The sequence below is a fragment of the Apaloderma vittatum genome, unplaced genomic scaffold (genome assembly GCF_000703405.1).
Source record: "Apaloderma vittatum isolate BGI_N311 unplaced genomic scaffold, ASM70340v1 scaffold10104, whole genome shotgun sequence".
Lineage (NCBI taxonomy): Eukaryota > Metazoa > Chordata > Aves > Trogoniformes > Trogonidae > Apaloderma > Apaloderma vittatum.
The window spans coordinates 9,171-20,780 of record NW_009710931.1 but is presented as its reverse complement, the minus strand read 5'-3'; the positions used below and the strand labels follow the sequence as shown (position 1 = coordinate 20,780).

The following is an 11,610-nucleotide window of genomic DNA, read 5'->3' as shown; positions in this document are numbered from 1 at the left end:
CCCACCCCGAGCTGCTGCTGCCACCCTTTGTCTTTGGCCTGGCTTCAGCTAAATAGAACCAGTCCTGTTCAGTGATTTTACTTTTCAGCTCCATCTCTTTTAAGAGACTGCACTTTCTGAAGTCAGCAGCATATTTTTGCAGACAGTGCCTGCTTCTGGAAGTGATAGTGCTTGATGTTTACACTTACTACCAAGGATTGGGATTATTTGCTCCTGCAGTAACCAAGGTCACTGCTAAATCTTGCGTACCACGCTGGGGTGCCGGGAAGTAAAAGAGTCACAAGGAAGTTAAAAGATCACACCTCTGGGAGGAATGCACAGGACAGGTGACCCAAAACTGACCAAAATATTCCATTCCATGTATGTCATCTTCAGTATAAAGCTGAGGGATTGAGCCCTCTTCAACGGCCAGCACCTGAGGAGGACTCCATCTGTCCTTTGGCCTTGATGCGGATTCCAGAGCTCCCAAATCCAGCTCCCCTCTGCCGCTGAGCCTGGGGCTTCCCCAGTGCCGCCTGCTCTGCAGCATCAGTGGGGATTGCTGCCAGAGCTGGGGGAGTTGGGTTTGATATTGGTTCAAACTATTCGAGCAATTTATCAGAGCCCGGTCGACCACCACACTGGTTGGCCCAGGCTTAACCCTCAACAGCCTTCAAGGCAACTGTAGAAAAAGGCAGAAATCCCAGACGCTGCAAATCTACTTGGATGGAAGGGGTCACATAAGTGCAAGAGCAGTGCTTGCTTCTCCCATCTTTTTTCTCTCACCATTAGATCTGGTAATTTTTATTTGCAGTTTCAAAGCTTTTCATCGACTCTAAAATTGAACTACAAGGAAGGAAGATGAGTAAATTTATTCTCTTAAACAAATCCTATTTCTGATCAGCTTCACAGAAACTGAAGGTAAAAACTGAAGAGCAAAATGACACTTAATGCCATCTGTACTAGCAGCCTTATTTCTGAAATTCCTCCCTGCTATTTCAAGGCACTAAACATATTCATTTATGACTGCTTGTTTGGGTAAAGCCTTTCTGTATCAAAGTATTAGGAAATTAGAAATTTGTGAAGGAAGATTTCACCTAAAAGGTGGATAAACACGAAAACTGAGGGAAATCCCAGAAAAGATAACTATTTATTAGATTTGGCTCTCTCATGAACCAGCATATGTTTAGACACAGAGCCCTGAAAAGGCTGCTTTACCAGTCGAGTTATGGCCTTTTATGTTGAAGTGTCACGGGATTGCAACAATAACAAATAATATTGGGCATAGGAACTACAAGAATGATGCACAGGACACACAAAAGGGGCTACAAGAATTATACACAACAGCAGAAAAAGCAGGACTAAACCCAACCAAAAATTAGTTAGACATTTTTAACCAGATGGCATTTCCTCTTCCTAGCAGTCTGATGTGCTACAGCCAAGCACAAGCGCTATGACAGCAGATGGAAATCACACAGCTTTGTTTATGTTTGGGACCTACAGTAAAAGGAACCAAGCAAGTTTGAGCAGAGAATAATTACCCAGAGCCAAAAGAAATGGGTGCTGCTTTGAAAATACCAGTTCACAATTGGGCAGGAGTTATAGTCAGTAAAAAAACCTCCCTATATGAAGCACTTTGATTTTCAAAATGTCTATCAGCCTACTACTAAAAATAATTCAATGAGTAACCCAACCTTCTGCTTGCTTACAGGCCCATCCCAATAGCATATGAACACACTAAATGAAGAGCACTCATTCATGCTGCAGGAGCTTTTTTCCCTTTGAAGTTCTCCAAATTCTTTATAAACATTGACTGATGAATCGGGTAATATTTACCCAGTTGCCTGGAAAACAGATACACCTTTTTTAACAGTACAAAGTTACAAGTGAATGATTCACAGAGCCAGGAACAGAAGCTAGGACTCTCAGCTCCTATTAATGCTGCATGTCCCAAACACGAGTCCCAAAACACTTGCTCCTAAGACTACTGATCCACCTCTCTTGAACACTCTGAAGATGTACCAACCTGCAATGCTGTGCTCCATCCCTGATACCATGCATCTTACCAGGCACAATTAATGCAATACTCCTGTTGTCCCTCACACCACAATTCATTCAGCATCAAACATCTCAGCAAGGACTTTCTAATTAAAAACACGGAAGGGCTAGAATAAAACATATTTTTGTCACATCGCTCGTAGGTCTTTTATTCACAACTGAAATAGCTTCGTATTTAATTGTGTACAGAGCCACATATGCTATCTCAGCACACAGGAGCAAGCAGTGACCACTTCAATGCTGGAAGCAATTCTCATGCTGCCCCTTCATCTCTAGGAGGCGGCGTTTATTTGCCTGTGCAAACTGATTGAAATCTCCCACAAACGAGGGGCCTTATCTGCAAAACTGCACATAGCAGCCTCCCTGGGCACATGGTGCTCAGCGTGGCCCTGCTCCAGCACGGCACTTCATGCCGAACTGCGCAGGAAAGGCAGGTACCTGGCATGTCCCAGCCCTACGCTTCCGAAGCCTGGGCACTCTGGGGACCTCTGCTATCCTGCCTCAAAGCAACAAACTAAATAGCAACCTCCTCTGCTCCACACCAACCTTCTCACCAAGAAAGCAAGTATTTCCCCACGTGCTGCTGAAAAACTAACCTGCCCCGTCTCTGCGAGACGACTCAACCTGGAACTGAAAGCCCAGGTCTAACCTGTGCTTCACACCACAGACCCAACAAAAGCCAAGGCCAAGGAGCACAGGTTTCATGCAAGCCAGCAATTCAGGCAGCCTGTCTCCAGCCACAAACTTGCGCATTCCCCTCCACGGCACGAAATACAGAATATATCGCCAAGCCTTAGCAAGCCATAATGATGCCATCGGTGGAGCAGTATGTTCTTGATTTCTCCTGAAAACAAGGGGAAGAAGGAAAATGACAAGAAACAGAAAAAGCACTCCTAATAAAGAAAAGAAAAAGCCTGCCGCCATCACCACAGGGAGGCAGAGACACAAATCAGAACTCTGCATGTATGCCAGCTTTGCCAGTGCTTGGATCTGAAGGCAAAGAAGTCCGCTACAGTGGGATGTGAAGAGCAAAGCCAAAATTTCCTGCTAAATATTGCTGCCAAACAAGCCATTTCTTGTCAGTATTTGTAAAACAAATTGAGCCTGTGCTGTAAATATCCCTGCATCTGTGCACTGTTTGTTTCAGTATGAAGACTTGCAAATAAGCTTCATGGCATACTTGCAGTGGGAGAACAGCCTGGGCAATTCTGGTAAGGACTCAGCTGTTCAGGCCCTACAACCAGCCCTTTGTGACCAGACTCAGACAGCCCTACTGCTGCCTCTCTCGTATTATCACTGCAATGAGGTGGGCAGCAGTTTGCAGCCACCTGTACACAAAAAAACCCCAAACAAACAAAAAACACCAACAAAACAAGAAAAACCATCAACCAATACGCAAAGTACAAAACTCTTTCAAGGATTTATTTTTCTTTTATAAAGTTACCTCAGCACTATGATTGATCTAAGAATGCTTTAAAGGTTTAACAAGCAAATCAACCACAAAATTTCATTCAGGCTCAAGCTATTTGTTTGGGTTTCTTCTGCATCCACAAAGACCTCCTTTGCCACAAGTCAGTCTTTCAGCTCACCTTGCCCCATGAGGCAAGTTCACAAAGTTTGTTATGACATCCCTCTGCAGGCGGGAGCGATAGAAGAGACATCTCTGACAAATACCCAGCTACAGTTGCACAGATTATCTATTTTTTCCAAGTTTTTCCCAAGGGTGTAATCTGAAAGGAAGCACTGCTCAAACCTCAGAGAGAGTTACAGCTATGGGCATGTTACAGCACCCTGTCATTGCCTGTCACTTGACATGTGACAATGTGATTGTGATATTACTGGCATCAAAGCAAATTTGGAGAAAAGCTACAAATATATTTCCAGGTCTCTCAGTCTCTTGCAGCATGAACTTCACCAGGCTGCTTCACTCTCTGGGAATAACTCACCTTCCATTACAAATAGGAAGTTTAATTTAAATATTTCCCTACCATGGTCAGACAAAAGGTGCTACAAGTGCCGAGCTTCCTGTGAAATGTCTTAAAGCACTACCTAGACGAGACTTCAAAAAACATTTCTTGTGAGTGATTTCCATTAAAAAGTTTGGTTTAGTTGACAACATTTGGAAAGGGAGAGGATATTAGATTACAGTGAATTTAAGTTTATTTTACAGCTAAACAAAACAACAAATTTTCCTCACCATCACCCATAAATTCAGGAGCAGAGACTGACCAATCAAACTCAACGCCAACACTTCCCTGATTTCAAAATGAAGTCCTAAGCACTGAATCTTTTCTTCTCCAAGCCAGGATCAAAACAAATCCTCGATATGGTTACTGTTTAATTGTATTATAGCAGCATTTTATAAGCCAGATGAACAGCCTTATCATTCCAGCAGTTGTATATACGTGCCACGTGCACACATACAGTAAGCAGTTAAATCCTCCACCACAGAGGTAGCAAAAAACAAAAGTGAAACAGAAGATACAAAAAAGCAGTGACTGCTCCACAGTCACAAACAGGGATGATTAGAAACTAAAGCCAAGAAGTTGGCTCAGTATCTTATTTGCTAGCCATCACTACTGACAATCAAGAACTGTTTATCAGTGTTTTCATTAGAAAAGGAAACTGGATTTCAGAGGTACATCTGATGTCCACTCAACCTTCTCCTGATCAGGGTCAATACAATTTATTTGCTGGCTTTTCAACAGGTGGGAAGTGGCACAGGCTTCACTGACCTCCGAGAAGCTGCCCTGCTTTCTGCCAGCAGATGACTTGGACCCCTGTCCCCATCAGCTGGGCAGAGATGGAAGTGTCTGAGCATTTGGACAAGCCCAGCAGAATGCAAATGGAAGGCAGAAACAGAGGGCTCCACGGGAAAGATACCTGCCCAGTAGCAGGGGAAGAGCAAGACAGATGAACTAACAACAGAAGGGTGTTAACTTCGATCAAACGAGTTATTCTGGGTCACTGATGGACAGAGGTTGGTTTCAAAAGTATAATTCCAAGGGAGTCACATGATTTTCAGAGCTGACAGATTTATGCACAGTGTACAATTTGTTCATACCGTGGCAATCCACCCAAATACACAGGTAGGCACCAAGCTGTTCTTCTTTAGTGCAGGAAGGGGAATTTGCCACCTGCAGACAAGGCTCTCAAAGCTGCAGACGCAGAGAGGCACTATGATGCACAAGCTAAAACCACGATCTGTTTGTTACTGAGCAGAAAATCACAGTGGAGGCTTTCACATTTGCAAACCAGAAAGTACACACCTGTTCATTCCTCCCTCCACAGGCAACCACTTACAAAAACAACTTTCCTCATCTTCATATTAGAAATTGCCATGAAACTATATAAGCACAGAGTAAGTTCTTTAAAAGAAAGCACATTTTATTGAGAAATGCAAACCAGTGAACACTTCAAAACCACGCAAACAGTCTTACTGCTTGTGCAACATCTGCTGTCTGAGCAGAACTGCACTGCCCTCCAGCTGAGGCTCAACATGTGGGATTCTTCCTCCCTCAGCTTGCGGGAAAGCCAGAGCAGCCAGTTTCCATGGTATGTGCCCCCCATGAAAGGTGATGCCAGCTGGAGTCTCTAGCTTTAGACTGAAAACCACACTGTCAGGGAAGAAATTACAACAGCCATAAGGAAAAAATGATTCCCCACCACTGGTCCAACGGAAGAGAGGATGCTAAGATGCAGGGCTCCCTATAACTATGAAGAAACTGCACAGAATAACGTGGGTTTGGCTACAGGCAAAAAGTTTCAGAGCCATCAAAAAAGCCAAGTCAGCAATACAAGCCAAAAGTGCAGAGAGGAAAAAATAAAACTAAAAATAAAAAAGGAGAAAAGCAGCATGACACATACCCACAGTCTATCCAGCTTATAGTACCTCGTCCTTTCACCTCCTGGGCCACGCTGGACAGTAACCTGAGTGAGCTTTCCGCAGCAGCAGCTGGAAAACAGAAGAAATTATAATAAAAATAGATCAACAGCAGCATTATTACTCCACATATAAAAACACAATGGTGCATTCCTTTGTTCTGAAGCACTGGCAGAGCATTTTGTCTAATTTGAAGAAATCAGTATGAGAGATATCAGTAAAATCTTCTGTAAAATAGCAGGAACGCTGTTTGCAGCTGTAGCTGGGTAGTTCCTTCCCTCCACTCCACTTAAATGACACGCTGAAATTCAGACCTCCAGGCACGCTCCCTGACCTACATTTACGGAACTACACTGTGTCCTCTCCTGCAAACCAGCTTCCATCCCAACACTGCCTTTTTCCTGTGGCCGGTCATCACCCAGTTGGTACAACTGCCTGCAAATTAGAGCAACTTCACGCAGGACTTTGATCAGCTGTAACGGCAAGTCCTTCAGCACCTCTGCCTGCCTCACTTCTCTTCATGACATGTAACTGTTACTCTCATAATAACCCTGGGAGATATCCAAACCAATAGTCGTGAGGAGCTCAAAACTATTAGCAGAAAGCACCCAGAAAAGGTCCTTCCAAGAACTGGCTGTATTATAAATATCCAACTGAGATTTTTATAATGCCATGTCATCTCCATTCCAGAAGAGTCCTGTAAATGGTATTAAAAATAAACACAGAAGAAAAATGGAACAAGAGCTCAGGAGAGAAAAACACAGAGGTTCAAACAAGTATCAGTTTCCCCCAAAATCTAACAGAAACTGTTTCCTGCCTTGATAAACTGAAAATAAAAACCCAGAGCCACTTTGAGATCTATTTAAACTGCTGCTGCTTCGCAACTAATGGAATATAAGAATGGCTACACTGGGTCAAACTGAATGCTTTTTTTTCTCTAACATCTCAGGACACGAAGGCCTACAGAGGTCAGAGGAGACAAGCAGAGTCAGCAGGTAGTGATAGCCCCCTCAAACAATCTCTAAACCTCCATAATTTTTATCTCAATCTCCTGAGCCAGAAATAGCTTCTCTATATTCGACAGCCCTTCCTAGGGCGTGATGCCATCAGACACCAGCCCCACACATTAGCTCTCAAGAAACTCTCCTATCCCAAATGCTGATAACAAGCAACTGCCACCTCTCTCCAACAGGGGAACGCAGACACGTGGGGTAATTCCTAGCACATACTTAGAGCAAAACAGTTTGGCAAATGCTTTTTATAAAATGAGCAATTTAGGATAGGACAGACTTGTCTCAGGAGACTCACTAGTTGAGCAGCCTCAGTAGGACGCCAAGCCAGTGAACTAAACATCTCCTGTAAATGAGGACATCTCCCAAAACCCAGTGAATTTTCTGCATGGCATAGAAATATTCATCTAGTTTTGCTGAGCTGAAAAGCAAAAGCCTTTGTTCCAGCAGATCGGATGCTGGCTAACACTTCATCAGAGCTGAGGATGTGTATCTCAGATTAGAACTGCACCTCCAAATTCCCATCGCTTTTTGCCCTCATCCTCTTTCTAAGTGACAGAGATTTCTAATTGTGCAAGGATCACTGTTCTAGGAAGAAACATTAATCTCACAGTCAGCTCTGCATGCAATGCTTTCGACTGCTAAAACCAACTAATTAAATAACAAAACCAGAAAAAAAGAAATCTCCACAACACGGCTTTTGAACAATGGCCCTAGGGCAACATTTATTTGATCAAGTGTCAGAGCTGAAGTGTTCTGGTTGTGCTTCTAAAAATGAAAGCAACCACCACTTAAAATATTAAGCGTAAAAAGAAAATCTTCCCTTTAAAAAGCTGAATAATGCAGATGTCTTTTTTATCTAAAGTGTTCCTTTCAAAATCAAAAAGCGTTAGAAATTCTTTTACAACTTTCACTTTGAACCTGTTACTACAAAACCATTTGGCCAACTTAGTGGGGAACTTTGAGCACTCTAAAACAAAACACAAGTATTTTAACAAAAATTAAGTAACATAGATAATTTTAACTGTTTCAGAACAAGCATATCTTTATTTCCTAAACTTAATTATCCCAGTTCCTGCAAATTTTTGTCAGCAAAATTCTCCGATACTGGGGTGGGGAGGAGTCAGGGAGGACATTAGGTCATCACATGCTGCTCCAATTTGCCACGCTATAAACCCCAGAGCAACTTTAGCAACATCACTGTGTCTGATTGACATAAAACCTCTGCAACAGGTCAGAAAGGGAGGACCCAACCCTCAAACAAAGCAGTATCTTGTATTTCTTGTCTGCCGGAAGGGAAAGGAAGCAACAAAAAAAAACAATACAGCATGAGAAATATCATCTTAGTGACACATTTTACTTCTTGCTGCCCAATGACTTTCACATCCACAATAGCATTCTGCACCGGCATGTGAAGCTGTTTCTTCACTTTACATGGTGTCACAGAAAACAGCACCAAAACAAACAAGATGAAGGAGAAAAAGTTACAGCAGGAGCAGAACAGAGCAAAAGGAAGAATAGACAGGTAAGAGCAAGAGTGAAGTCAGAAACGAGAGCCTGAATGACAGAGAAGACAGCAAAGAGATTCAAGGGGACAGGTGGCATGATGTGAAATGAGCCATTTCTCCCTCTTACACAAACAGCTCGGTTTTTATTTTTATACTTTGTTAATTAAAGTTGAAAGACAACTATGGGACACTCAAAGCTGTCAGATGCAAAGATGGATTGATTTCAGTACTATAACTATTCATTAAGCCTTTCAGTGTCACCAGGAAATAAAAACTTCCAAACTGCTGCAATCAACACACCAGAAAGCTTTGGCTGATAGCTGTTATGAGCAGCCAGTTTTGGAGACAAAGCTAGAGTACAGTCATTTTTGCTAATGTGACAGAGCACTTCCGAAGCCCAAATTAATCAGACTCTAATCTTGGAAGATCAGGAACCTCTGAGCTAGAACAAAGGATACCAGTGCTAAAGAATCCCTTGTAGTCAGGTAGAAGCACCTTGTTACCTAAGGCAACGCTGAACAGAGAGCAACTAAGGGCAAAGATCTTAGTCCTGTGAGCATGTGTGCAGGTAACCCAACATCATCACAGATGTTCAAACCACACACACCCTGCTGGGCACAAAGAGCTGTGACATGAAAAGAAAAACAAAAGGGGGGGAAGAAAAGAAAAGAAGAAAAAAAAAAAAAAAAGACTTACCAGATTTTGAATACAGCACTAGTACGTTATTCCGTGTCCTGAGAAGCTTCTTAAAATCCTTGTGGTCACTTATTTTTTCTATGAGTGGAGACACCTTCAAGGAGTACACAAATGCCGGCAAGATTGCCTACAGAAACACAAAGTCAGAAACATTAGTTACAGCTTCCAGGCTGAGAAATAAAATTCAAAGACAAACTGCTTTTGAAATTGCCTTGACCTTTTTCCATAATTCTGAGACACACAGCCTTAAATAAACTATCATATCGATTTGATCCGCAAAAGCCAAAAAAAAAAAAATTAGAAAGAAAAGAAGAGTCATGACACACGGCTTATTGAAACAGGACCAGTCCCACTCCCAGCAGCAAGTATCCTTAAGTGGAAAGATGAGATAAACACGACATCAGGAAATACGGTTTTAGTTAAGAAGTCACCCCCTTTAAAAATCTGGTCCTTAGTCAGATAATCAGATAAGAATTCTTATGTAAATTTAATATACTGTAACAAGAGAAGCAGTAAATTACCACTTGGAGAGCACTCTTGTCCCTAAATCTCAGAATAGCTACCAACTCCAACGAGTACTTTGACATGCCACAGCAGACAGTGAGAGCCATAAAGCTAAAATAACATACGTACGCTGACACAGAGCTGATGAAGGAAATGAAGACAGAATTTGCAAGTAATCCAGCCCCCGCATGACAGCGCTAACCACAACCCTCTCCCACCTGCCCTCCCAAAGTGGGGCAGGACTTAGGTTGACCCCTGGCCATACTGTACCTCACACCCACCCACCAGGGCCTTTGCCGCAAGATCAAGTTTGGCTTCCACTGGCCACACGGAAGGCACAGCACCTTAGTTCTGTGTCTACGCAAAGATATTCTTTTTGGGGGACATCTTTTAGTCTATTTAAATCATGACCACTCCAGAGCAGAGTCTCTTTTATCCTACCATAAAGTAAAACTTGTATCAAAATATGACCATAACCTCGGCTGGGGCTTCTACTGCACATTTGTACTGCAATAATCTTCAATAATAATAATAATAATAATAATAATTTTATCCATCAGGCTATGCTGCCTTCCTTCTTCACTGTACTGAATTCATACTAAGGGAATGATTATGGGAAGCTTAGCTGGAGAAATGATCTAGTTTACATTCACCTTACAGTAAAACCTTAACATTTAATTGCTTGGCTAAAAACCTTTAGCTCGTTTGCCTAACACACACAAGAGGCTCAACGTTTTCCTAACTACAGAACTATCATGTCTCACTCCAACTGGGCTGGAAAACGTGTCCAGGGCGGATGTGAAGAAGCAAGAGGCTGTTCCTCTTGCATCCCGTGTATTACAGATTGCAGCGTTCAAAACACGGCGCTGAGCCAACCAAAGTCAGAACACACAGCCCCAGGCTCCTCACGTCATTACAAATCCAGCTATTTGCAAACACCCATCACTGAGGCACAGAAACAAAACCTGCACCTACAAAGATACTCTAAAAGTGCCAGAAGTTTTTACATGCACAAAGGGACGTGGGAGTTTTGGGGAACACAGGACAAAGAAGCTGAGAAGAAACAGGGATCATCCTCAAAATAACCCCAGGGCATGCTCAGGAATTTAAAGTTACTAGAAGATACGCATATAAAATAAAACAGCACGACAGGTCACAGAGGCTTAAAGTGAACAAGTGATCCCACTCCACAGGCAAGATTCCCGCCACCAGGTCCTGCTGACCAGATGGTCCAAGAGAAGGGAAAGAGCACATTTGCAAACCAGCCCCTACCTTCAGCATAAATATCCTTGATGCTTTAATGCAACCGACAGACTCACATTCTTCTAAATCTAGATGTCCAGAGCTCAGTCTTCCTACTTAAGGCTGATGTATGTGAATCATTTACGTATTTTCTGAGATAAATACATGGTGTTGCCAATCAAAGTAGACAAATACAGTTGTGCTAAGCGAGGTGACACAGGCAAGCAAATTCCTGCTCAAACTCATCACAATCAGAGAGTGTGTCAGGAGGGATTAATCTAACATTGACTTATGAACAGATCTCATCTATGCAACCTTTTTAAAAACTTCTCCCTTCCCCTCAATTTTTTTGTAACTATCCAAGTGTCTTAAAATTTTATTCATGCCTTGAGTTCCAGAAGACTAAAACTAAACTTTACTGAAACTAAGTGTGAACACAGAAGGAAAAAGCAAATCTGCAGCTTGCTTCTTTGATTTAGAAAACTGGACTCAACTACAGATATTCTAGTCTATGAACTCTGTGCCAAAAGAAATAATTGGACTTGAAAAGCCACAAAAGTCCCTTTCAACATGAGACCAAATGATATTATGAACTTTGTCTAAAGCATCTGTACAGTTTTACCAACAGCTTGGAAGTACATGTATTTCATGTCTTTTCCAGATGGAAAGGCTGTTTACCCAATTTCAGTGCATTTTCTTTTTTTCCTTATAATGGCAGAGCTATAAACCT

The 11,610-nt window shown here is 42.3% G+C and overlaps 1 protein-coding gene across 1 annotated transcript in view; it reads right to left on the bottom strand.

Moving 5' to 3' along the window:
- LOC104272458 (protein disulfide-isomerase A5-like) overlaps nt 1-9,261 on the bottom strand; it is a gene marked incomplete at both ends in the record, with an annotated part of 35,249 nt that extends 25,988 nt beyond the window's left edge. Inside the window, 2 exons of the mRNA XM_009867455.1 lie at nt 5,905-5,992; nt 9,135-9,261. Coding sequence (XP_009865757.1) covers nt 5,905-5,992; nt 9,135-9,261 — 215 coding nt within the window. The remainder of the gene's footprint in view (nt 1-5,904; nt 5,993-9,134) is intronic.
- Between the last annotated feature and the right edge of the window lie 2,349 nt (nt 9,262-11,610).